Raw genomic sequence first — 27964 nt, 5'->3', positions numbered from 1 at the left:
TGGGACAGCCTCACTGAGCTGGTGACACAGCCCTGCAGCAAGAGGGAAGATGGTAAAAAACACAGGGAAAAGTAACCTTTTTTATCATGTTTTTTTCCACAAGCCTTCCAGAATATTTTGTGGTTCCGTCTTCCTTAGCAGATCAAGACCTGAAGCTGTACTCCTACTCCTTCATTGGGAGGCGAATGCCAGTAAGTGTCCTCTTTGTTCTGGTACTGCTCCTGGTCATTGCACAGTATTCAACTTATTCAATTAACAGAGTTCTGTGCATAGCATTAAGGAAAGAATTTGTACAGAATAGCTCTAACCCGCAGGATTTTGTTGTTTCTTGTGTTTTTTCCCGGTTAGTTATGGTCCTGGAATCACCCAAACGGGAGCGCCCTTGTGAGAATGGCCAACATTAAAGATGTGTTGCAGCAGCGAAGAATTGATCAAAGGTAAATGACTCGCTGTGTCGCTCTTCAGTCAGAGGGTGACTGTGACACAGCACCGGGTGGCAATGGAGGTGACCCTGTGTGACACCACAGTGTTGTAGTGTGGGAACCTTGGAGAGATTGTTCTCTGCATCTGGTTCTGGCGCGATTTTTATTCAAGGCCATTCCAGTTTCAAATACTGAGTAACTTTACAGGCTTTAAGGTATGTTTATTTTTTAGGGGGCTAATCATTCAGAAGACAGAATTTATTGATAAAAGGATCAGATTTACTATAATACAGCTTACATTGGTGGAGATTTTCTTACCTCCTTCAGCAAGACAGTAAAAAAAAAAACCTTCATTTGTGGCATTGGGAAATAAAATTCAATAGACTTAGTATCATAATGCACATGATATTTCTGTGAAATATTTGTCATGCACTGTCCTTAATGAAACACTGAAGGCATTTAGTGCCTTGTGTAAGTAGTTTACAAGCTTAGTGGGTTTTGTTCTTTGGTTTAATTTGTAGTGTGACTTTTTTTGTAACACACCTGCATTGTGTGTTAGGCTGGAGCTCTGCATTTTAGTTGAAACCCTGTCAGATTTCCTGACTTCATAAACTTTAAATATGTTCTCTTCATTTAACTTAGGGAAGTCTTACTAAAAATGATGGAAAACCAAAAACTGAATAGAGTTATTTAACTGTCAGTCAGCATCAGATTTCATTTCTCAAATGCGATGTTTTAATGATCCATTAAAACATTTCCATTTTTTATGTTCAGTAATTAGAGGACACCAAAAATGTTTGAGTCAGTAGCTTTATGGCAGGAGCAATGTATCTCCTGAATATGAACCAGTACATTTTATTTAGAATGAGGTGCATGTTTTATGTGGGCTTAATTGTTTGCAGTTAGACAGTAGCATGTTTCTTGAAAGCCTGTTTCTTTCCTCTCCAACAATAAACCTGCTGATTCGTCTCCTGCAGGATTTGTAATGCCATAACTCGAAGCCATCCCCTGAGAAGTGACGTTTACAAATCTGACCTGGACAAGTGTCTCCCCAACATCCAGGAAATCCAGGCTGCACACAACAAACTCAAACAGCTCTGTGTCGATGGTATGCTGGGCTTTACTTCTTCTATGGGGGCTGTTTTCCTGACATGCAGTGAATTCCAGTCAGCCTGGCTGACAGGGACTGTTACTGGAAGTTGTTCTGCAGTGTAATTACTGTCCCTGTTGCAGACCCTTTTGATGAAACCGAAGAGAAGTGGCTGTCCTCCCTGGAAAACACTCGCTGGTTAGAGTACATTAGGTTGGTACCATTAATAAAATGATGTTCAATGGAATGTGCAAAAATGAGCAGTGCATCATTTGAAGCATTCTTTGTTTTAATATATAAGTCAGGTAAATATAGATAACCCAAATCTTTTTCTTGTGGAGTGTGAATTTCTGTTAACTGTTAAACCACTTTCTTTTCCTTTCTAGAGCCTTTCTTAAGCATTCTGCTGAGCTTGTCTACATGATGGAGTGTAAGCACGTTTCTGTAGTTCTACAAGGTAACAGAACACAAAGCATGCTGTAATTATTTGCATTACTGTGATAATGGGGATAAACAGATTTAGATAAAATCATCTGTAATCTTTATACATAAACCACATGGATTCTGAAGATCTCAGGCAGAGATCTTTCTAGAAAGGAAAAAAATTTTGTTATGTATCTGAACTGTAGTATAGTCCTTAGCATCAAAGGAATATTTTGCTTTGAGTCTTTGTGGGTTTTGTTCTGATAATGGTGATAGAATCAAAACCTTAGTGTGAACCTTTGTACTGTGTTAATTGGGCTAATAGGCCCTGCATAAGCAGTATCAGTTTAATTCAGAGGTTCTGCAAAGGTATTTCTCTCAGTGCCCACTCCTTGTGTCTGTGCAAACAGGTATTTCAGAGGAAAAGACAGTGAAAAACTTCCTCATATCTGTAATTCTGTAGTTTCTGTAGTTTTTACAAGACCTGTTCAGCTGGTATATCCACTCTCCCCATGTAAGGGCCTTCCAAAAATTGCTTCAGGGTGGAAAAATGTTGAAAATTTCTAGCAGCATGAACGCTCTCTTCCTCAGCACACCTTGCTTTAAGTACTAGGCAGTTGGGTGGGTATTTTGTTCTTGATGAATGCACTGCTGTGCTGGATACTGCAGGAACCCTTTCTATAGTATGAGTCTCAGTTTAAAAAAAAAGAACTGTGATTTTCTTCTAGTTATTTTTTTAAATTATGAGAATAATTAAACCAGCTAAAGTATATTTTAAAGGAAATGCTAAGAAAAACATGAGAAATCTAGTTGCACCTTTTTGCTCTTTGAAATCTAATCCTGTACATGTCCATTTACCTTATGTATTCTGTACTTTCTGTATGTTACTTGCAGAGGAAGAGGGACGGGACCTGAGCTGTCTTGCTGCTTCTCTCATTCAAGTCATGCTGGATCCCTATTTTCGAACAATTGTTGGATTTCAAAGCCTAATACAGAAGGAATGGGTCATGGCAGGATATCAATTTTTAGATAGGTGTAACCACTTAAAGAGATCTGACAAAGAGGTAAAAATTAATTGTATTTGCATGTGATCACAGTATCTGCTTGATATCATCCTGAACGTGTATTTGTACAGAAATATAAAAGTAAAAACATGTTTTAATACTTTCAAATCTCATTATAACAGTATCAGAGGAGGTAAGACTTTTTCCAGGGTAGAGATATTTTTTCTTTACCCTCTGTAGCCATGTGAGAATCAGTGAAATACCAGGTGCAATCCAATGGGTTTTTATGTTGCTCCATGGTTATACATGAAAGCATCTCACTGCTACAAACACTAGCACAGTCACGTTTCACACTGAAACCAAAGGAGGTGAGGAGTGGGGCTGGAGGGGGTAGTTTTGCTGTGTGTTGTACCAATCCCTGTTTCCATGCCTGTGGTGTTATCTCCCAGCAGTGCTTTCAGAGCAGGCAGCTGCTGGAGAGGCCCCGCAGCTGCAAGAGCTGACATGGCTGCCAGGAGGTGACAGGAGGGGAGCGCAGGGCGCTTCCAGCGCTGCCAGCTCTTGTTTGGCCTCTTCGTGGCAGAGGAGGGGCTGCTAACTGCAGGTGGAAGCGTGGAGTACCCAGGTTAGGAACATTTTTCAGGGACAGTGCCCAGAGTCACAGAACAGGAACACCCCCAGATAAACTGAGGACACTGAGCACCAAGCGGAGGAAATGCATGAAGGGATAAAGAAATGAGATGCCAAGAGGGAAATAATGAAAAGCAGCTATTTTGGCCCGAGGAAAGGATATATTGAAAAGTGAAAATGGGAAGGGGAAAGTATTTCTAAAGCTTTACGTAAATGATGGTTTATACTTTTGCAGTTCATGGGCTGCTATGGAAAAGAGATAGAAAATGTGGTGAGAAATTAGCATGGCTGAATCATAAGCTCTCCAGTCATTTCAAACAAGGAAGAAAATACATTGTAAAAACACGGCCAAGTGGCAAGGAAGACTCATACAAGCACTGATTTGGAAATTAGGAGGGACATATAGATGGCAGAAAAGATTTTTGCAGCTGCATGAGTATGAAGGGAGCCCAGGAAAGAAGTTTTTACACAGAAGGGAAAGCTGTGCAAAGGTACTGCTGAGAAAGAAGTGGTTGAACAGGAATACAGAGTGTCACAACTGCATAGAATCATGAAAAATGCAAGACTCCAAATAGTTTACCCTGTGATTGAGTAATGTACCAATAGTACAGCCAAATACCAAAACTGCAAAGAAATGGGTATGATTTGGGGAAAGCTTATGTTACATCTGATAATTCCTTGTTTCTTTTCCCAGTCTCCTTTGTTCTTGATGTTCCTTGACTGCGTTTGGCAGCTGCTGGAACAATACCCAGCAGCCTTCGAGTTCTCGGAGGTGTACCTGACCGTCCTGTACGACAGCGCCCGCATCTCCTTGTTCGGCACCTTCCTCTTCAACTGCCCTCACCAGCGAGTCAAGGAAAGCACTGTGAGTAGGAGGGGCTGCACCTGCTTGTCCAGCAGGAGACTGCAGCCTGCCCCCTGGAAATAACAGCATCCCAGTTAAATGCTTCCTGTGTGTCCTTCCAATTGTCACGCTCTGTTTGGGCCAAAACACGCAGGTCCCCAGGTGAATACAATCACAATGACTTTCAGGTGACCTGTGCATAGACAGTGACTATTCAAGAAGAAAGTCTATTGAATTTATTTGGTTTTTTTCCCTAGGAAAATGTCGCTACTCTACATTGTTATTTGTAGTCCTCTAGGAAGCAAATCTGTATGTGGAACTCAGAAAGTAGAATGATAGGTAATAAATAGAATTTCACGCTTCAGGCAAACTTTGAAATCTCCTGATATAATTGTTAAATAGTTGAAAAAGTTGGAGATGCTGCATAAAGTTCCAATAGTAATGCACAATGGAGGCATTTAGAAAACCAAACACTTAAATTTGTTTTTGAAAACGAGCTTATCAGAACTGTCTGTAGAAAACATTTGATGGCTGATAAAAGTGAAACTTACTATTTCATTAAATATTTTCCCTTTAAAGTAATAGGTAGCAACTTTACAAAGAAGTAGAGCATTGAGGAATTATTGGTGAATTCTCAAATGCCAGTTTGGGGGTTAAGAGTAAGCCACCAAACTATTTAATAGAATTGAAAAGTAACTGCACAAATGCAGAGCAACTGTTTTCTCCAGCTGTCTTGCTGCTGTTGTGCTACCCTGCTCCTCTTTGCCCAGTAGTTACATGCTGCTTTCAAGATTCATGAAGAAGCCCACTTTCTTTGATTTTAATCTGCCTGAATGTTAACTTCCTGCAGGAATTTGCTATAAGCAAAAATATTCAGCTGGGTGATGAGAAAGGCCTCAGGTTTCCGTGTGTTTGGGACTGGTCTCTTCAGTTCACGAGCCGGGACCGGCTGCTGTTCCACAACCCACTGTTCATCGGGAAGAGCACGCCCGGCGTGCACAACGGGGCTCTCCGCACCTTCAAGCGCTCCAAGGTAACTGGGGGGCTCTGGGGGGCTGTGCCTGTGGCTGAGGCTGTGCTCACACTCAGGGGTCGTGCTGGGGAGGCTGCAGGTGCCCTTGCATTAGCAGTAGGAGCCGTCCTTGTCTTGGCTTCCCAGCCTAAAGAAATTATTTTCTCTAGAAGTAGCAATGTAAATTGTTGAGTCTTGTGTTTTAGGACATTTTCTGGTGTGGCTGAGTCATTGTCAACATTTGCATTATTTCACCTTTGGAAAAGTGATGACAGACCACTTTTTTCCCTGGGGTTGTCAGTATTTTCAGTAAATACTGATTATAAGTCAATCATCTGTTGCTACAAAAAAAATATATATTTCTTTTTAAAGGCCACAGTTTGCCCTGTGAGCCCTGCAGCAGTGACTCAGAAGCTCAGAACTATTTAAAGGTCACAGCATTTCTCTGGATGATGCACCCTGGCAGTTCAGGGAAATTTGCTATTCCAATGAATGTAGAACTGGAAAATTACCAGTATTTATTTTCTGCAGAAAAACTACAGCTCCACATTGCGAGGTGTCCCGCCCGCACTAAAAAACGGAATCATCGGTGAGCAGGAGTTCCTTCCAAGAAGAAACTCTCTGATACTAAAACTGAAGCCGGAGTTTTTCCAGTCAGCAGAGGGGCAGAGCCACAGTATGGAGCAGTACTTCAGAGACTGGTTTGCAAAGCCCGTTGATTTGCACGGCGTCATTCTGCCCCATCTCTCTGGAACACAAATAAAACTGTGGAAGCTCTGCTACTTCCGCTGGGTTCCTGAGGCGCAGATCAACCACGGGGGCTCCATCACCGCCTTCCACAGAGTTTCTCTGCTGGCGGACGAGGTGGACATGTTAAACCGCAGCCTGCGGCAGTACAAGAGCAACTCCTCCTTGCAAGGCCACTGCTCAGAACTGGATCAAAGCAGGATGTACTTCAGAGCAAATGGTTTAAATGACACCTCAGGCGCCCCAGACTTTCTCTCCTCCTCATTCCCATTTTCTCCTGTAGGGAACCTGTGCAGACGGAGCATTTTGGGAACACCTTTAAGCAAATTTTTAAGTGGTGCCAAAATCTGGCTATCCACTGAGACGCTTGCAAATGAAGACTGAGGTGATGTGGAGGTTTAAAGGTTTGGGTAGAGTACAGCATATAATTTTGTCTTTTCTAACTTAACACTGCTAAATGCAGCATTGAAAGCTGTAATAATTTTTATATACAAACATTACGTAAGATTTGCACAAATATTTAAAAGCAAGGCAAGTCATGCTTCAAATCGCACAATTTTGTCTTCAGTAGTTCTCTGCTGGGGCTTCTGCTCCCCAATTCCTCCCGTTCTTGGGGGTTTGGCTCATTACAAGTGATAGAGCATTTCATTAGGTAATTGAAAGGCTTGGTGTGGTCATTAGTGAGGGTTCTGCTTGAAATACCTTTGTTTTCCCAGATAGTGACTGAAGTGACCCTTTGATAAAACAGCTTGGAAAGCCAAAGTAGTGCAGTGGAGATGAACTGACAGCTGAAATTTGGAAATGTACTATTTTATCAGACTGCCTCTTCAGGAGTAATACTTACTTGCATAGATACAAACATACTGTTTGTTCCACGACTGATCACCCTACATTGTGCTAATGCAGTGTATCCATGGAAGGGGTTGTTCCCTTTTCTTTCTCTCTCCAAAATGTGTTCATTAACAATTAGTCAGATTTGTGCTCTTTGTCATAAGCTTGACTTTAGACTTTAGAAATCCACATCAGGACAATGCACTGTTAACCTTAAAAGATTTACTGTAGATACGGTAATGTAGTAGCTTTAGAAGTGCCTTTAATTGGGAGGGAACAGTAGCCGGATTACTCTAATGCAGCTGACACCTCCCCAAAGACTGTTGTGGCAAGTTCTTGTTCCATCCCCCGCTTCCCCCTCTCCATTTCTGGAAACAACAGGCATCCAGAAGAAACAGCACGTGTTCCTTAAGCTTGTTTGTAAGTCCCACAAGATCCTCACCTTTTTATAAGAACACCTCATACTCAGCATTATATCCCTGCCATCCCTCCCCTCATTTTTTGTAGGATGAAGTAGCTTTCAGCAGAACTCATACCTGAGCCCTGCTGGGTTCCAGAAAGGAGCACTGGCTTCTCATTGCCACTTCCACACAGGGTGCAGGTGCTGCAAGAAGAGCAGTAAGTTGTGCCTTCTTTTTGCAGACTGCATATCCATAGGGACAGTGCAATGAACAAGCACTGCCTGAGGGAATTATATCCAACAGCCTCCTTCTGCTTAATGCAGCAGCCTCCTCGTTCTGAAACCTTTTTAAATGATGCCTCTCCCTGGATGCTGTGCCACTAAAGGACTCACAGGGAGAAAGGCAGAAGTGTGAAGAATTACAGGAGGTTGGAGAAACAGTGATGTGTCATTCTCATAGGTTAAGGCTCCCGTCAGCTGCCTTCTCTGGACAGTGAGGCTGTATTTTGTATTAAATTATTTCTGTATAAACACCAACGCTGTAGAACTGACACTGAGCCTCTATCCAGGTATTGCCTCACCAGTTTAAGGCACCAAAGGCCTTATACAATGGACTCAGAGATGTTCTCAGTTTTCTTAGTGGGGAAAAAAGAAAGCTGCAGGATGGGAATATGCAGTGTATTTGAGTTTTAAAAAAGGGGAGGGGATAGGAGTTGGAGATATTTCTTTGTAAACCCAAACTGATCTTCAGCACAGCCTAAATCACAAAGTGGGGTTTGGCTCCCAGGCTGTTCTCTGACCTCCAAGGCTGTGCTGTGGTTGCACTGCTGGGGTTGGAGAGGGAAGCAAGGCAGGGCCAATGCAGAGGTGAACAATGTCAGGGGAGGGGGCTTCCTTTTTTACCTTACAAACTTTCAAACCCTGTTCCTATGCAAAGAAGCTGGTGTGTGTGTGCTGTGCGCAATGTGGGCAGGCACAGGCTGTTGTGACACAGTGCCAGGCGCTTCTGGGCAACTGTTTGTGAGGAAAAGACATGAATTCACCTCAATTGCCTAATTCTGCTGCAAGATGAGCTGAGCATGTCAAATGGTCCACAAACCAGTTGTGTTTATTTCCAAGCTTGCTGGAGTAGTCATCTCACTTGTTCATTATTCAAATGTTTGTTTTAGTTTGCTTTTGCCATTCCTTTTTTCCCATTAGTTTACTGTTTTCCCTGGCCTGATACTTGACATAAAGACCTCAACCTGTGTGCTTAGTGTCTTTTGGTACCATTTTTTTTTCTTTTAAAATGACAGTTAAAACTGTAATGTCTTTTTTTTTTTCTTTCCTTAAAAGTATAACTACTTTGGTTTAAAGGTACCAAAAATGTGTAAATAAATTACTCCACAAAAGCAGCTGGTAAGAAATAAAAAGTGTTTAGGCTAGTACCCTCTGGGGGGAAAATGGGTACAATATTTAAACAGAATTGTCTTTTATAAGGAGATCTCAGACATTTTTACATTTCAGTTCTAAGATGTGTACAGATGCTGCAGAGGGTCTTTGTATTTTATATATATAGCATGGGAGAGGGTTAAAAATAATATGCCTTTATAATAAACAAAACCTGTCAAAAAATCTATTTGCCAAACAGACTTAAAAAGAAACTTTATACCATTCCAAAAAGGGAGTTAGGTAAGCAGAGGCTGAGCAGGGGCACCTCCTGCAGAGAGGAAGGGAAGGGCTCCACCTTTCCCTAGATTGAAGACAAGGTTCTGCTTCCTTGTGTGCACAGCCTTGCTGAGGAGTCTGAGCAGCTGCTGGGCCTGTGGATGCTGCTGCTCCCTCTGAGTTAAACAGCTCCATACTTTCTGATTCACTTCTGAAAGACAGGTACCAAGTGTTGATTTTGAAATATTCCCACTCTGCACAGTTGCCTTATCAAGTCAGTAAGAACTGTTCTGGACATCTTTAATAACTTTCAAAAGCAATTTTGGGGTGTGAGTATGAATCTTTCTTCTGTGTACAGAATACTGACATGCAAGTGTGTATATATATGTCTGTGTATATATATGTACACGTATTTTCAAATTTTCATTTCTGTTCACCTTTTAAAGCGAGATACTGTTAAATGCCATTTTTGTGTTGCAAGAGTAGAAAAGCTACCAAGCAGCTCATCCTTTTGTGTTTGTAGAAAATGTGCACTACTGCAGCTGTTCCTGGCTGAGTCATGACTTTGTACCACACAGGGGGAGCTCTGCAGCAGCTGGGCTCAGTGCAGGGCTGGGACTTTGGTGGCACCTCAGCTCCAGGCACTGCCCTGTGCCTCCAGAAGTGCACTGACAACTGTGTTTGTGTGTGTCTGCCCGGGCCTGCACGTGTGCTTCATGGGCACCTGCCTGCAATACCACTCTGATCAATTAACTGCCTTGTGTTTCAATGAAAATGTAGCAAGCTGGGCAAACCTTTTGGCTTATTCTCAGATGGAAAGATATTAAAACCAAAAAATTCTAACATGTATTTAAGCAAAGGACAAAATCTTAAATTTGCCTCTAACCAAGAGACAGAAATCTGTACCTCAAATTGCTCTAGGCAGTAGGTTTCTAATGCTGTTGCTGTGATGGTTTAGAGTTCACCATTTCAACTGAAACTAAAACCTTTGTGCCTGTAATGATTTACTGAGTAAAGTAGCAGTGGCAGGAAGATTATAAAATCCTGATGCTGAGTTGTGAATGTGAAGTAAATTAGAGTCAATAAAAGTTTGTACCTTTCCACGGTGAACTGCAGGTGGTTTTCTTTCCCTTCCTCTAACAAAAAAAAAAAAATTGTGTGTGTGGTTTTTTCCAAGAATAGCATGGACACTGTGCTATAGAAAGATAATTAATAAAAATGATGTGCAAGTTATCTTATTTCTTGCTATATTCTATTATAGTGTCTGCAGTTTGCATGGTGATCAGAATTTCTCACAGCAGGGAACTTACTCAGTGTGAGAATGAAGACTCGAGAGAAAAGATGTTGGCTGTGTGTTAAAACAGAGGGAAACCCACTGGATATTGGTGTCTTAAAAGGGAATTCATCTTTTTAGTTCCAGTTGGCTGACATACTTCTGAACGGGCAAACACATCAATTTAGGTGGGGCAGAACTGACTATACTGAACGTGGTCATCTTGGCACTGACCAACTCATGTCTACTAGCAGAAGCATTTCCCTTTATGCAGGTAATACAGATAAAACAGAAGGGGCTGTTAAATAAGTTATCTTTTCATACACATTAGAACAACATTAATGCTTTATGCCCTACTCTCTGCCACCTGTATCTGTTTATATACAAATGCAAAATTCAAAAACATAATGGTAAGTGGGGACAGGCAGAGAACCACACTGGACCTGATAATCCTGGCAAGGGGCTGAACTCACACCTTGCAAGGAGACCTGCCCAACATAATGAATGTAGGCCACAAGGGCACCCCACAAATGAGCAGGACCTGATGGCCCAGTTTCTGTATTGTAGAGATGTTCTCAGGGTGTACCAGTCTGAAGGCAGCTCTTCCTCCTCGCTGGGCAAACCCCAGATTACCTCAGAGAATAAGTCAGGAATTGTGGAGAGAAGGGAAGGGCTCTCCACTTCTGAACAGGAAGTGACATGCAGTAAATCATACTAACAGTTTTCTCAAATTACATTTTAGAATGTTTTTTGCTAAAAAGGACTACAGAAATGTTCCAAGAAACCAGAATTTTAGAAGAAACTATTTTTAATAAGCAGCACCAGCCATTGGTGTGTGCTACCCGTTCCTTTAAGAACACCCGAGTTCCCCACCGGATCCCACCTCTGTCAGCTGAGGCGTTTGCTCTTGCCTCCAACGTCCTGCACGTGACAAACCTCCACTGCAGCCCCCAGCGTGTGCAGCTCACTCAGCCACAGCATCTGCTTGGGAGACAGGCGGTCATTGGGGCCCTTCACCTCCACCAGCTACAAGGAAAGGGGGATGGTTAGAAGTGTGTCCCTGGGGGAACTGAAGGATCATTAGCTCCCACGCAGTAAGTATTTTTTAACAGCTATTACTTGCAACAAAAATAATAGAGATTTTAGCACAATGGAAAGTCCAGTGGGTGCTGAATATTACACCGTATTTCAAAATTTAACTGTAGGAGAATGAAATTTTATATAGTAAATATCCACCAAAACACAGACCAAAGCTCTGGTGAATGAAGATCTCATACTGCAAAATTGATTGTCTGCACCCTCACCTGTTCCAGCTGATAGTGACAGCAACTTATTCAGGTGTTCTAGAGAACTAATTTCTGCTATTCAGCTCTGTATCAAAAACACATAACGAGTTGCTCCAACAGATGAGATGTCCAATAGTCTTCTAGTAGCTATTCCACTACTGTGCAAGGCACCATGTGTGAGTGTGTACTCAATTTCTGTAGCAGACATAGACACAGTTGTAGACTCAAATAGTCCAGATTTTGTCGAAGTGGTACCAGAACTCCTTGCTAACAGCAGTCAATGTGTGGCTGATAGTAACAGGTGCTTTGGATTACGACTAATCAAAGACCTTTCCTACACCGACCCTAGCCAGTGCTGGTCTTGCTGCCCCCCACGCCCACTAAAGCTCCAGCACAGCTGCTGGAGCAGCAGATAATCACCCAGTGCTCCGTGGGGGCAGGGCAGCCCAGCTGCGGGTCTCACTGCACCACAGGAAATGACAATGTGTGTGTGACAAGTGCAAGGTTTTACACGAGGGAAGGCAGCTGAGCGCTGGGAATTCCCGTGCTCCCCACACACCTTGAAGTGCCGGCTGTGGGAGCGCCACACGAGCAGGTCGGGCAGGCCCCCCCGGCAGTGCCGCAGGTCCCTGGAAAGCCGCCGGAAAACACCGCTCAGGAACCTTCCTCCAAGGCAAGAGACCAGGCTCTGCAAGAGAAGGTTTGGGTTGGTTTTAATTTCCTGCAGAACCATTTCCCAACCCTCACAAGAATACTGTTCCAAGAATACTGCATGGCCCACCTCAGCTCTTTGTTTACTCTCAAGAAACCTAAGTAATTATTTTTTACATCAATTTTCCTGCTGTGCTCTCAGCTACTGTTACAGGAAAAGTGGCCATATGAGAAAATTGCCACACTACCTGTGCAGGGACTTCAGCACAATAATCCTTAATTCCAGTTCCTCCCTCCCACCATGGATGCCTCAATACAACCTGTGAGCACACTACTGGAGCGCCCATGCTGGGCAACAGTCACTTACCTGGACTTGCTGGAGGGAAATAAAACGTTCCCAGTTAACCAGGGCTGCTGCTTTTCCCTCCTGAGTGGTCCAGACGTCAGCAACCAACTCTGCCAGTGTCTCCGAGGAAGCTGTGTGAAGCTGCTGGAGTCTGGCCTCAATGACAGCCCTCCTGTTCTCATAGAAGCTGTCAGTGTATAAATCCAGGGGGGATGTCTGGATGGAAAGGTAAATACAGCTCTCAGGAACTGCCTCCACAGCAGCTCTTCCCAGAATGACAATGTCCTACTTCGTATTTTTCTTAACAACAAAGTCAATCATTGAGCTGATTTATCTTGAACATGACCACCATATAAATATTCATTAAATGGGGAAAAATTGTGTATGTTTTAATACCCAGTGCCAGTGCAACAAACACTGGCCACATCCTGGCCTCTGCTCTGTTGTTCTGAACTCTAGACAGAGGTTTCCTTTAACAAAGAATCCTGTGCATTCCCAGTGCTCTGAGCAGTAACGTTCCAGGTGGGATCTGGAACCGGGATCAAGACTGCTCAGGCACAGTGAGCAGTTTGAGGTGAAGGAACAAGGCCGAGATGAAGCTGGGGCGGATCCTCCAGCGCCCTCAGGAAGAGTCCCGGGCAGCGCTGAGCGCTGCAGCAATTCAGCTTTGGCCTGCTGAGCAGGGAGGGCCCGAGAGCCATTTTCAAACGCAAATGCAGAGTGCTTAGGAAACAGCCTTACACAAACGGCAGCCACACATAATCCCACAAAATACAGGAGAATCAGGTGTGAGCTCAGCGTTGTTGATGCCCGAGGATCATGATAGTTTTGCTCTGCATCAATAAGGCCAACAAGAAGAGCTATGTGTAAGAATTCCATTTCAGTTTTGTATGGCCTCTGGAGTTACAGCTGTCCCCTTCCTGTCCTACTTGTGAACCTGCTGGTTTTCAGCTCAGCCACGAGGACTTCTGCTTCAAATGGTGAAGAAAAATAAAGCCACAGGTTCACCTGGAATCTCAGACCTTAGGGTGTTACAGGGAACTGTTGGAGAGGGCTGTGTAATGTCGTTTGCTTGCTTCTTTCTTTGTCAAAAAGGAGGGATGATCCCAAAAAGAAAACCGGTGGGGTGGGCAGGGGTGCTAACAAACCTGAGTTTAAAAATAAGGCGACTGAAAAGCAACAGAATTTTTTTTTCTTTTGTTGCTTTTTCTTTTCTCTAATGGAATGTGCCATCTTCCAACGAGAGGAACTAGGCTGGGGCACAGCAGTGTTTCTCCACTGGCTATCAAGGACACCTTGCCCAGCTACAGCTACAGGACACTAGCATTTAACCACACCAATCCCACCCTCTCTGACTGTCTGACACAGCAATTGGTTACTGAGGAGGCCCTTGGCAATAAAACAAATATAACTAATAATAAAAGGAAGGAAGCACCAAGATCTGTCTGGAAAGTCCCTCAGAATAAAATGTTAATCTAATCACAAATAAGATTTTAATATGGTTACTGAGTCTACAGCAATGGGAAAATAAATTAACTAAGAAGGTCTTCCAAAATTACCTGATAGGAATTTCTGAACACATCAGGTATGTCATCCATGAAAATGATATCCCACATTAGAATCCCATACAGTGTAATAAACGTTGAGCCTTCCCCATGAATACCTAAAGGGCAGAGTTTAATAAAAATGGAAATATTAATTTCTACAGCAATTTCATATGAAGAGGTTCTGAAGCATCACGACCCAAAGCAGAAATGTGCCATGTGCAGGTTCATGGCCAGCTGGTGTCAGCACACATTCCCACTGCAGCTGCAAATGCAGCTCATTCTGCCCCGCTCCCCAAGCCTGCTGCTCCCAGGCCAGGGGCCTTCACTGCAGCAGTTTCCATCCCTGCCTGGCCCCCACAAAACTTACTGAGCTAACTGACAATTTTTCAATACACAACTTTTTTAACATTAAAAAAGGATACTATATGGATGATAATAATATATAATATATTCAAAACATGACATATATTTATAGTATATAACTAGATCTTGTATAAAACATTATTCTATGTACCTGTTGTATTTTATTGTAACTATTATCTATTATGCCTCTTATATGTATACATATTTATATATGCAAACACATATGTTCATACATGTGCTCCTACACATTTATATGTTCATGCACACATATAAGCATATGAAAGCAACATGCCAAGGACACCAAGGAGGGCTTCCTCTAATACCTCAACACCAAAAGGAAAACAGGCCAATGTGGGCCTGCTGCTAAATGGAGGGGGGCCCTGGTAACAGGGGACACAGAGAGCAGGGCGCTGGAACACCTTCCTTGCATTGGTCTTCACTGCCAAGACCAGCTCTCAGGGACCCCTGACCCAGGAAACCTGGGGAAAGGAATGCTAGAAAACCTTCCCTTGGTTCAGGAAGGCTGGCTTAGAGAACACCAAGGCAACGACATCCACGAGTCCATGGGCCCTGAGGGGCTGCACCAAGGGGTGCTGAGAGCAGGCAGACACCACGGTGAGGCCACTCACCATCATCTTTGGAAGAGGTGCCAGAAGAAAGCAAATGTCACCCATTCTGCAGAAAGGGAAAGGAGGACCCAGGGAAGTCCTGGCCAGTCAGCCTCACCTCACTCCCTGGAAAGGTGACAGAGTGCCTCATTCTGGGGCCATCTCTGTCCACAGGGATGACAAGAAGGTGATCATGAGTGGTCAGCATGGATTCACTACAGCTAAACAATGCCTGATGAACCCGACTGCCTTCTACAAGGAAGTGCTGTGCACTGGAACAGGCTGCCAGAGATGCTGTGGAGTGTCCCTCACTGGAGCTATTCCACAACAATCCTGTGCCATGTGCTCTGGAATGACTCTGCTTGAGCAGGGAGGTTGGACCAGATGACCCCACTGTGAGCCCTCCCAACCCAAACCATTCAGTGGTTCTGTGATTCTCTGAGCATTTCTATATGTATGTATGAACATGGGGAGACATACAGGTGTATGACTACATACATGTATACATATATGTATACGTATGCAAACACAAGGAAACACTTTTTCACTGTGAAGGTGATGAAGCACTGGCACAGGCTGCCCAGAGAGGCTGTGGACTCACCCTCCTTGGGGATACCTTAAAGAGGGTCATGGTCTGGGAGAGTTGGCTCTTGAGCTGAGGGTTGGACAAGGCGACCCCCAGAGCTCCCTGTCAACCTCAGCCACTCTGTGATGTGTGTGTGTTATTAGTCTGTTAGTGCAATATATGATCTACAGTAGTATATGTAATGTTACCCATCACACATACAGATCCCAGAATATCTATGTTATTATATACCATATATTATAGTGTACGTGCACTGCAGGATACCTCATACATATGAGAGAGAGCATGTGTGTGTTGGGGTGTGTGCATGGAGCTGGTATGGGCATTCTGGATCACCACTAAATCACACATGGCCACTGGGTGCTCAAAACTGTAGAGCCAAGAAGACCAGTGGTGAGTGGGTGGGAGTGAGGAACTGAATGGGGATTTCAGCACAATTCTCTCAAATTCTAAATATTGTTCCCTTCCTATTTACCTTTTTCTGATATGACCACTTTTGCTGCAACAATATTACCAATAAAATAAACCTATATTAAAATACATATTTTATAGAAAGATACAAATGTTATCTTTCAAAATAACTTACCTACCTTTTTTGCTTTTTTCCTGTAAAACAACCTATATATTCTTATTAGTTGATGGCTTTTCATAGCTCCTAAATTGTAAAAGTGCATTAAAAACTACTAATAGAGCCTTTTCAAAAATTCCTGCAGTGTTGTGCTATTGGTATATACTGTTTTCATGGACATCTAGTACCAAGAATCAGTGGAGGTTTACATTTCCTTAGTGACACTCCCTTAAATGAGTGCAATACCAGCACTTTAACCTAAATTGTTTTACCCTTAGCTCTTCAATGGTAAGGAAGGCAAAGTAAGTGATTTTCTGTGTAGACAAAGAAAAAACACTGGGGTTTTTCCTACTACATTTCAAAATCACCTTTGGTAAATGAAGGCGGCAAATCATTAAAGCAGGTCAGGCTGAAAATATATGTTAGAGCACTTTGGTAAGGAAGTGATGTATTAGAGGTGTTTGGGAAGGAAACAGAATCAGCCTAAAATTTGGTCTAAGGAACTCAGCTAAAACTGGTCTATTAACTAAAGTGATTAGTAAATACTTTCTTTACTTACTCCCACAGTAATTTTACTGCAAAATATCCCCAAAACAACAATACTGTTACCCTGATCGAAACCATTCTTCCTGTAATGAGTTAATGCCAGCTCCTCAACTGAGCACATGACTGTGGATACACTGTAGTCTTGGCCTCCTTCTCCATCACCAATATCCTCCATGAGAAACACAGATTTTCCCATTCCCGTCTGAGGACACATCTTTCCACTGATTGTAACCTGAACATATTAAAACATTCAGTTACTTTCCAGCATCACGTTTAAAAAGCTTTAGCCCAAAAACCCCTTTTCAGTTTGCTTAAAATCAGAACTAGATTTGTTTCCAAAAATCAACTGAATAAAATTTAACCTGTCATTCCTGTGAAATCATCCTCTTTAGCTTTTATAAACAGGCACATTTTTAAGAAAACAAATGTCTAGCAAAATTCTGGGCAGATGGGAAGGTAGCCTTTCTATATGCAGGACCAGGAGCAGAAACACAGAAAACTGAGGAGACAGACTCTGGGCTGAGACAAAGAAGGGCTGCAGGGAGGCATGAGGTGAGAAGGTTGAGAGAGGAAGTGAGGCTCTGCTCTGATTTTGCCCAGACAAAATTATCTTTACAATGGTATGGAAAAGATAGACTTTTAAAAAATCTATTCTGTTATGATGCAAGTGCCCCACACTGAATATTTGCATAACACAGAGTGCATAACTTCCAAAGGTTCCTAAAAGAACAGTGGCTTTTTTTAGCCATTAATCTAATGCTGACAACATGCTAAGGTTATTATTACTTTTTCAGCACATAGAATGCTTAGCCTGCAGCCACCAGAGGCAATGCACTGATCTGATCAGACTCTTCAGCCAGAAAGGCTATGGCTTTACCGATAAATTAGTGGAGTTTATGGCTGATCACTTCCATAAAAAATATAAAGCACTGCAAATTAGATCAGTGTACAGCTGACTAACTTCAGGTAAGAAGCTGACCAATGTAGAAGTATTTGATTACAAGAGGCCTTTGTTTTAGAAACACATTTGTATTCTTTTTCCTGCATCATTTCAGTCAGAGGCTGGTGCACAGCACGTAACAAGTCTCCTAGATTACTGTTCCTTGTCTGAAGTAAAAAGAGCTCAAGAGTTGCTGCTCCCTTGCTTACGTGAGTCACGTCCTGCACGGTGAGGACGGGCAGGTCCTGCAGCAGGCCCTGGAACTGCTTGCAGCTGGGGGAGTCCCTGATGCGCAGGGCACGCTGGCACAGGGACAGGCGGTGCCCGGTGCGCACGGCCGGGTCCGCCAGCCCCCTCCGGATGCAGCCAATGGCCTGGCAAACAGCAAGGGGACAAACAACGATTGACTGACACCTCTGCACACCTCTCTGCTCGACAGCAATCGATTTAGGCACAAACACGTGAGTGTAAGAACCAGCATACAGGACAGGGCCACCTTGCTAACTGAGTGGTGAAGTTCTAACCAGGGAGTAACAGTTTGCACAAGGAGGCTTCTGGATTCAAATTTATACTAGTACAGTGAAAAAGTACAGTAAAACAAGTATGGTACAGTACAGTAAAAAAAATAAAAATCCCTCTCAATTTCTACTGAAAAGTATAAGATTAAGGAAGTGGATTCATTTTCTTAGTTGAAACTGGTTGTCTGACCTTAGGATTCCTAACAAACTCTGCATTTTTAGGAGATTCTACTCCACTGTTCTTGCCATAAGAAATACTTTTAAAAAATGTTTTCAGACAATGCCTGCAGTGTTTCCATCTTCCCAGCAGCAGTTTTGAAGATACCTTCTTAGTGTTTTTCAAGTGCTGATGTAAATTCAGAGCCAGCCGATCCCACCATCTCCCTCTGCTGTCAGCACAGTACACATCCTGGGCCAGGAGGCTCTGCAGCTGCTGCACTGCTTCCTGTAGCAATGGGATTGTACCTTTATTATTTGGGTTCCAAAACCAAGTTAGAGTTAGCTTGTCACTTTCCCTTCTAATTAATGAACAGTACAGAAACTTTCTCTCTGGACAATCCAAACCTCCTTTTTACTCCACTACCCAATATACCCATTTCAGATCCATATGAGTATCTTGAAAACTCTAGAATAGAGATATTTTTATGTAAACTTAAAGGTTAGCTGCCAAAAATACAGCATTTTTATCATTTCTGTATCTCTTATTGTATATGAAAAATATCTTAAGTATTACTTGTTGCTTTGTTGCAGAGGTGAAGTATTTTTCAAAATAATCTGATTAACTTTATCATGTAAGTCAGAGGCCTTTGGAAATGTTAATTCCCTAGGAAGAGACAGGGATTTCTGGAAGACTTTTCTTTCAAGATTGTTCTTATTTAAAAGCAATAGCCAAATCTAGTGAAACACAGGTATCTTTAAATAATGAAACAAGCATATCTCAGCAACAGTTTTATGGTGTATTACATATGGTAAATCTTCAAAGCATAAGCAGAAATCAAAACAATTTAAAACTTTCTAAAGCAGCACAAAAAAGGGGCACTTTTCCCTTAAAATTAACTTGTTACTAGAACTGTAGCAAGTCCTGGCAAATATAATACCACCAGTTCCCAGCCACTTTAGAAATGTAAATTCATGTACAAAAATTAAGCACTTATTTCTATTTACCTCACCACCTTACCTTATACTTGTGAAGTCTCTGTAGAATTTCAACTCCTTGAGAAAGGATTCTTGTGTACACCCAGCCAACTGTGAAACGTCGCAGGTAATCAGGTAAAATTCTGTGATAGCTGAAAAATAAGAGCAGTTCAGATCAATTTAATGATGTCAATTTCACTAAGAATACTTACACCTAAAGCATTTACCAAACTAAATGCCTTACATATCCAAATTGATCTGAAATGAGTATCCCAGCTGCAAAGTCAAGAACCCAAAGGTAAGGCAATAGTTTGGCTTAGGTAGCAGGTGCAAGCTGCACTTGCACAGCCTATTTTAACATCAACACTAGTAGAATTATCAGTTAGTTTTAAAACAGATGCAAAACAGTAACTTACTACATCATATTTTGTTACCACTCATTCTCATAAGTCAGCAATTCCACTTCAGAAACAAAGCTGAACAAAAGAAAAAGTCTCGAACAGGAATTTCCTGCCATAAAAGAAGACCAACATCTTTTCAGTAGGCACCTCTGTATTTCAGGACAAAGTTTTTCAAATTTCTTTTTAAAATCAAAATAGATTTTTCCACTGTCTTCAGTGTAAAATGGAACAGACCTCCAAATGACCCTCTATGAATATTATTCTAAATCAGTTGCCATGGAATTGAATATAATGCCAAAAATAAGGCTTTAATTTGTGGTGCATCATTAAAAAAAACCAAAATAATTAAAAGAAAAACTGATGAAGAACATTTAAAACCCAATAAATGTTATTTCAGTTCTCAGATATTCAGTAACACTTCCTGAGCAACACCCACTTGGAAATCTAAAGACATTAATAACCCAGCATGTTTTCCCATAACATTTGCAACATCTTTTGTTCACAGTCAATTTTAATTTCTGCTTATTGCCATTTGCTTGAAAGCCATTAAAAAAAAAAACAAAACAAAACTATGACAAGGGAAAAATAAGGCTCTTGTTCTCCTGTACTGGCACATAGAACAGAACTGTTTTAGTGCTATATCCATGCCTACCAACTCTTTCCCAAGATTTTATAAAAAAGGTCTTTTCATATTGTAACTTAAGAGCTAAACAATCAGGAAGTTCCAAGCTTTCAAGAGCATTAAAGTCTCCTGCTTTATCAGGTTTAAATAACATCCCTAGTTGATAAGCCTCTCTCCAAAGGAAAAGTATCCAAGGTAAGATAATACACTTAACAGTTTCCAGTTCAGTACCTCAAAGAGGGGTGATTCTTCAGTTCGCTCCAGGTTTCTTTAGCACACAAATAGAGATTATTAGCTTCTTCCCAGTTCCCATTTAGCATTGCAGCGGCTATATCATTTGACAGATGAACAGCAGTTGCATACCTGTGGTAAAAAACACAACTTTACTACACTTGAAAAGCATCTACAATTCTTTCCCCTCCAGTCTCTAAAGACACTGAACCATGCAGCTATCTTTATTCTTAATCTTTCAGGATTAGCAGAGTTTAAACTAGCAGGGCACATAATGTTTAAATTTACTTAACACTAGAGAATATAATTTTTGTTTAGCTCAGAATCAGCACAGCAAATGAATAAACAACTTTCATCATATGATCATAAAGCAAATAAATAAACTATTTTGTTTCAAAATGCAAGCCACACAATTCCTACCTTGATACAAAAATGTACTTAAAATAATTGCAAAATTGACACTTCTAAATATTTACATCTGGACTACTACATCTGAATTCTTATTTGCCTGCACAAGTGCTGCAGTAAAGCTCTTTGAGAAATGAACAGATTTCCAAGCTGCCAAAGCTCTCCCTACCTGATGAGATCCTCTCTGTCCTGGAAGACCTGTGTTTTCCTGTTTACTGTGTAACTGGGGAATACCATATGCCCCATGTTTGCCCTAAGCACTGTGGAGAGCAGGCCTTGACCAGCACTGCCAGCTTCTTCCTCCTCCAGCGACTCAGGCAGTGAAAACAGCAGCAGGATTCGGGAAAAGACAGCCCGAGCGCCTTTGCAGACCCTGACACATTTTCCAGCCAGGTCCTTCACCCTGGAAGGACAAATAAAAATATTACAACATGGTTTTTACCATGACTTGTAAAAACTAAAACATACTGAATTAAGTATGAGAAGAACTTTTTTCCAAGCCAATTAATGCATAAACTTGATTTTCCTTGAAAGAAGCAGAGAGACTATGCAGTTTAGTATTTACCCTTCTCTTTGACTCACTATGAATTGAAATGTTATGTTGCCCTTTTTATCAATAAATTTACCAAATGCAGTCCTCTCTTGAAAAGGCATCTAGATTTCAGTCCTACGAAGCACAGCTTTCATTCACCTGCAAAATTTAGCTGTAAACATTTACCTTTTTAAAATCACAGTCCCAATACCAGCCTGACTGCTGCTGAAGATCGAACGCTGCTTTGACAACTTCAGAAGATCGTCCACAAGCTGCTGTTTCTGACCATTTGGGTTTGGCAAGTGAAAGATTTTTGCCAGTGTTTTCAGCTCAGGGGCCGAAAGCAAATCCAACCCTTCACACAGGTCTTCCAATTCAGATTCTAAAAGTGAAATTATCCACATATATTCATTGTGTTATATTATTGTGTCAAGCAACAGCTCACAGTACATTCATACAACCTAGTACTAATCTAATGATTTAGGTTTGATGCCCATAGAGGTAGGCTGGAAATAAACCCCATAGACTGGTGTCTGTAGGGCAGGCATTTGTTTATTGCAGCACTGCAGGTGAGGGGGATTTCTCCATCTAACTCACCCACCTCTGCCAAGTGCTGTGGTATGTTTATACAGCAAGTGTTGCTTAGTGTTACTCTGCCACTGTAACACCATCACACAGATGCCAGAACTAATTTACATGGTATTATCAGAGTGTTATTAGACAGTTCTTTTGCACTGTGCCTGCACCTCCCTGATTCAGGGTTCGTTAGGGGTCTTTGATGAAGGCTTCCAAAGTCTTCTTCAGTCCTCTGAAGTTTTCAACTTTGTTTTTGGAGCATGCACAGTTACTGTGTTCCTTGGTCTGTCTGGTCCAAACCTGCCTAAATTCTTCATTCTGTGGTTAATTGGCTTTACATTTACCAATTTCTCATTAACTGTATTTACCTATCTCTAAAGCTATCCACCTGGTGAGGTTTTTTTCTTCTTTTTTGTCTATTCAGCATTAAGCAACTAGTTAACCATATGCCCCATTACATTGTATAGAAAGTTATCTGTATCAGGTTATATAGGTATAAAAGTATTGATTTGGGTTATATAGGTATAAAAAGCTGTGATTCAGGTTAAATAGGTATAAAAGTTATGATTCAGGTTATATTGATATCAGGTTATACAGATACATAAAAAGTCATAATTTAGGTTATACTGATATCAGTTTATATATCTATGTCAGGTTGTACTGATATCTTATAACTCAAGCTATATAAGCACCTTGTAACTTTGATCTAAGTTATATAGGCATCAGGTTCTTCAAAAATGTATTAACAATGCTATCTGGTTTACCCTGAAATTCTTCTGCATCTTCTTCTGGACCTTTTCACAGGTCTACTTTGAAGGAAGGGAATAACTAGAAAAAGAACACCCCTTACAACTTCAAAACAACTGCAAAGATTAAAAAATTCTGTTGAGTTATTAAAAAAAATGCTGTTCAGAAAAGCTGGTGTTCTCTATTATCTAATCTGCACTATTTGCATTTTCACAAGATCACTCATCTACCTGAAGCCTTTATTCTGCTCCTCTATTCTCTTCCCAAGGCACAGACAAGCATGTACTGCATTGATCTCTACCATGACACAACTTCAGATTTTATTTGTAGTATCTTAAAGGTCTATTCATGCTGGCCTTACCTGTCTGTAGGAATCTGGCTTCAGCCAGTTCTTCAATTATTGGTGACAAATCCACACTTATCTCCCCGTACTCTATTTTGTTCACCTTTAACCAGTTCAGCTTGCGTTGAAAAAGTCTCACATACAACTTCTGCCCACCAACTGCAAATTTTATTTAAAGCAGGGAAAGACAAAAATAAGAGTAAGTTCTAAACACAGTACTAAGCACCACATCACCACATTAACCAGAAAAATTACTTTGATGCAGGTACTCTCTAAAACACATTTTAAATCTCCCCATGTTCTACAAACAGACTTGGTAAAATACCAGAATTACCTTTCCAAGCAATTCATAAATTCATTAGAATCTTTAAGTTTTGTAGGTGGAAAAGTATTACAACATGTTTTGCAGGTAATGTACATTACTAAAATGCCTTTTGACACGCTTATCCTTCAAGAAATATTTAGTTTTATAGAAAAAGAGAACGTAATTTTTCAACTCTGCATTTTGTGTTGTTAAAATAGGTCATTTTGCTTTGTTAAACAGTCATTCAATGACCAAATATTTCATGCTAGAGAACAAAAGAAGCTGCAGTCTGACAGAATAATTTCATAATCACGGAATACCTCTTTGTGCAGCATTCTTCAGGTTCTTATTTTTCCAAAGATAAGCCAAATTATACTAATACATCTACTGAAAGAAAACAATGAGAAAAAAACTCCTATTCATTTGATTTTTATCAGGGCAGTATTCTTCTAAAGTACCTTTTAAAAAGAATTTTTAAATGCTAACAATGCCAAAATTCAACAAAATAGCTTATTAAATTTTAGCTGAAAATAGTCTAGCTATTATCACTACATTCAACAACCTTTTGAATACTTAATTCAAGCCCCATTAACATCTATTTTTTACCCCGTCTGCTACTGCTTAACTGAAAATTATCATTAATAAAAAAACACTGAAACAGTACCAGACCTAGACATACTTAAGAAATGGCAGATAAACATTAAATGTTTATTTAACAATTCTCCTGTCCTTATAAGACTTTTTCAGCCTTTTCTTTATTAGAATCTTTCCAGGACCAGTTCACTGGAAGAACTACATTCAGAGATATAAGCTTGTCATTTTCTCTGTGGGGTTATATCTCCTTTAAAGTCTGTCCCCAGTTTTTATCGTTCTGGAGAAAGGAAAAAGGTTAACACACAGGCATTTTTTCTCCAGGCCATGGAACTGACCAAACTAGGGCTGCAATAATAATTTCATAATAAACTTCATAAACTTACACTGAGTTAGAGACAACTCACTGAGGAATGGTAGACATTTCAGCAGAAACCAAAATTAAGTATTGGAAAGTATCTATATTCAAGCAACTTCATAGTACTGTGCAGGTGTGTCTGGCTTTTTTGTGTTACGCTAACTGAAAGACAACACATGAAACTTCTCATGTGGGACACATAACTCATCTACCTGAACTTTTAAAGTATCCTGCCTGGTATTTCTTGAAGGCAATGGCATCCATCTGTCAGTTGTCCAAGATTTGTTATCTACTGACTTAGTGCTATCCTCTCACTTCTCTCAGCTCAACTGCTTCATCTTTCCTACCCTGCAAAGAGAGATTGTTTCATCTGTGACCCTCACATCCAGTGCAGACATGGATTTATCAGCACCACTTTGCAGTAGCTCTTTCTGTATTCCCAACTCACACTACTGAAAGAGAAACAAGAAGCTCTTTTATCTAACAGAAGATCCTGTTACAGATCAGTGTTGTTCACGTCCAGGGAAGAGTTTGGAAATGGGGAAGGTGTATCCTGAACATCTCTTTTAGTGTCTGTCAAAGTAGCCAACGCCAGCATACACGACTGGCCTAACTGGGAGTTTATTCCTGGATCTCTGGATGCAAATGATGTGCATCTACTGCTTGCCTCAGAGAGCCAGTAATGAGACTTCTGTTGCTTTCTTTCTTTATATATTCCCTTTTAGCTACCACAAGACAAACAAGGCATTACCAAGCTCCAAGATGTCCCTACTCTAATATTCTTATGATCTGGAGTGGGCTCTGCCGACCCCCCCAGGTTTGGCTGCTTGTGTCCATGGCCAGCTGAGATGCATCAGGATCCAAGCCAGGCTGCTGGGAGGGCTGAGTGAAGCTGTGTCCCCCCATTCTCTCAGGAGCTGCACCTAACTACATTAGCAGAGTTAATTTGAAAAAAAAAGCCACTGAGAAGAAGGAGCTTCTTCCCTTAAAAAATACATCAAGTTACATGGTCAATTTATATAGTACTTCTCACATAAAACTATGCAAGAATGCTCCACTACAAGAGGGAACATGGAAATGTATTTAAAATAAAAAGATACCTGATAATTTGTAGAACTTGGTTATAATGTTCAAATCTTGTTCGTTAAATAGTCTGACATCATCTTCATTCTGCAATACTGCTCGCAGGACTACTAAAAAATTCTGGAGGTAGTATGGGTGACCAGGAGAGTTGGGCACAGAGAGGACCTCATCTATTTTGTCTAAAATGTCCCCAGTGGAATCCTGAGATTCTGTCTTTTCCACAGTTTCTAATAAGGTATGGTTCATGTCATTCTTAAAGTCTTCAAGAACTTCCACAGGAAGTACCTCTGCATCATCCCTGCTAAAGCAATTTTCTGTCCCATGGTTCACTTCTGTCTTTGAAGGAGTAACCTCAGTGTGAGGCTGAGTCTCAATTTCCAAATTACTGGTCAGCTCTGCTGAAGTATGGATGGCTAGAGATGTTTCAAATTTATCAGGACTAAGTATCCCACCTTCAGAGCTGCTTTCTGCTTTGGTGCTCCTTGTACCAGATGGGAACCTTTTGTCATTAATGTTATCAGCCAGTAACTGTACTTGAACCATATCCACAAGGTCTTCTCGATTACATTTGTTTATTTTGTTTTCAAATTCAGATTCCCTCTTTGAAAAATTTTGTCCCTGGGACTCTCCTTGAGAAGGCTGATTTTCTTTCTGAGAACTCTGCCCATCATCAATCTCACCACCATCATCATCATCAGGTGCTGCAGCACTTCCACAGGTACTGTGAACAGCTGGAGGTGAAGAGTTGATCTCTTCATACAACACCTGTTTTCGTCCCTGCAGGCAGCGTCTTCTGGACAGTTTGGCAGACAAGCTTCCCAAGGAGACTGTTCTAACTGTTCGAGCCTGGGATTCACTGTTGACATTAAAGACTGAACCACTGTTACTAAAATAAGGACTCGTCTGTTGTGCTGCACTCCCTCCTGCTTTCAATAAATTACTTTTGGAAGGACTTTTTTCCAGATTTAAGAGGTTTTTTGAAAAATATGAGCTGGAATTATTGCTCAGATTTTCAGCTGGGGGACTCATAGTCCTAAAAGAATTCAGTGTAGCATCAGTGGCACCAATCTCACCACGGTTTCTCTGACATGTTTCATCTATGTGCTTATTTATTCCATATCTTGGCACCAATTGCCCACACATGGGACAGCTAACTTTGGCAGGGGGAACATTGTTGAAAAAGGAAGTAATAGAGGATGATGCTGAAGGTGTAGATGGTGCTCCTGCAACTTCCACTTTTTTTGTTGCTTCTTTTTTCTTCTTATTTTTACTGAGTGACCAACTTATTTGGGATCTTTTGATTCCTGAAGACCTAGATTCTGCCATTACAAAACTTCACAGCGATTACATGGCACAGACAACTCCATTCAGACCATATTTCTTTATTCTGTAATACTTAAAAGACTTTCCTTGACTTTTCCATCTGTCATCCTCTGACATGCCTTGAAAAAAAAAAAAAAACAACACTGAATGAGTGGTCTTCTAAGGTACTAAATGCAACCAAGATGAACAGAAGAGAGGTAGAGAAGTCAAGTAATCTGTAACTTACAATGCTACTGTCCTTTAGCTTCGGCAGGGAAGCACACCACAGGAAAGCTGAGCACTGCAGCTGCTTTTAGATGGCTTAATAATGGAAAAGTAATCTCAAGTTGGCATTTACATCAGCAAGTGAACCTGGAATTCAAACAGGCAAGTCCTCTAATTTTCACAGAATAGTCAGAGATGAAAGGCACCTCTGGAAACCATCCAGTCCAAACCCTCCGCCCAGGCAGGGTCACCTGGAGCAACTGAAACACATCCAGGTGGGTTTGGAATGTCTCCGGAGAGGGAGACTCCATGACCACCCCGCGCAGCTCTCCCAGCGCAATGTCAAGTTCTTCCTCGCGCTGAGGTGAAACTTCTTGTGTTTTAGTTTATGGTCATTGCTCCTCGTCCTGTTGCTGGGAACATTTTATCACTGTCCTATTTGCTACTGACACACTATTTTCGTTGCCAAGCGCCCGTTTCCAGAGCACTCTCCGGGCTGCCCTGCAGCCCTCACCCTCACGGCTGCCGCGCCTGCCCGAGCCCATGCTGCGCTCGGGCCGAGCTCTGCCAGGGCCGGGGCCCAGGAGCAGCCGGCGGCTCCACACCGCTCTCCAGGCGATCTGGATGGCGGGGCCCAGGCTCCCGAGGGGCTCTCGGGGCTCCCATCCTGACGTGCCCGCGCCGCTGCCGCCACCGCCCCTCCCCGCGCTGGGACCCCCTCGGCCGCCGTGCCCCCACACGGCGGGCCCAGCCGGAGCCTCCCACAGCCCGCCCGGCCCGGCCCGGCCCGGCCCGGCCTTCTGCCCTTCGCCACGCACCGGCACC

General features: G+C 41.8%; 2 protein-coding genes across 5 annotated transcripts in view; one reads left to right on the top strand and one right to left on the bottom strand.

Annotated features, from left to right (window-relative positions):
* Nucleotides 1–10160, top strand: part of MTMR10 (myotubularin related protein 10) — a 36120-nt gene extending 25960 nt beyond the window's left edge. For all 3 annotated transcript variants that reach the window (XM_068204159.1, XM_068204160.1, XM_068204161.1), the window contains 9 exons: nt 104–191; nt 349–437; nt 1400–1530; nt 1656–1725; nt 1899–1969; nt 2830–2999; nt 4264–4434; nt 5264–5446; nt 5957–10160. In XM_068204159.1, coding sequence (XP_068060260.1) covers nt 104–191; nt 349–437; nt 1400–1530; nt 1656–1725; nt 1899–1969; nt 2830–2999; nt 4264–4434; nt 5264–5446; nt 5957–6556 — 1573 coding nt within the window. In that variant the 3' untranslated portion in view covers nt 6557–10160. The remainder of the gene's footprint in view (nt 1–103; nt 192–348; nt 438–1399; nt 1531–1655; nt 1726–1898; nt 1970–2829; nt 3000–4263; nt 4435–5263; nt 5447–5956) is intronic.
* Nucleotides 8884–27056, bottom strand: FAN1 (FANCD2 and FANCI associated nuclease 1). 2 transcript variants are annotated; one of them, XM_068204157.1, is made up of 13 exons: nt 25630–27056; nt 23295–23435; nt 21797–21992; nt 21248–21481; nt 20671–20802; nt 19460–19568; nt 18608–18727; nt 17974–18138; nt 16888–17056; nt 14166–14269; nt 12628–12822; nt 12169–12297; nt 8884–11349 (listed from the first exon to the last, which is right to left on the bottom strand). In XM_068204157.1, exons 1-13 carry the CDS (start codon nt 26936–26938, stop codon nt 11212–11214), a joined length of 3141 nt encoding a protein of 1046 aa, XP_068060258.1. In that variant the 5' UTR covers nt 26939–27056; the 3' UTR covers nt 8884–11211. The 2 variants fall into 2 exon arrangements, with proteins under 2 accessions (XP_068060258.1, XP_068060259.1); XM_068204158.1 differs by lacking the exon at nt 17974–18138.
* Between the last annotated feature and the right edge of the window lie 908 nt (nt 27057–27964).

Source organism: Anomalospiza imberbis, chromosome 13, assembly GCF_031753505.1.
Source record: "Anomalospiza imberbis isolate Cuckoo-Finch-1a 21T00152 chromosome 13, ASM3175350v1, whole genome shotgun sequence".
In the NCBI taxonomy this organism is placed as follows: domain Eukaryota; kingdom Metazoa; phylum Chordata; class Aves; order Passeriformes; family Viduidae; genus Anomalospiza; species Anomalospiza imberbis.
This window is presented reverse-complemented; position numbering and strand designations above follow the sequence as displayed.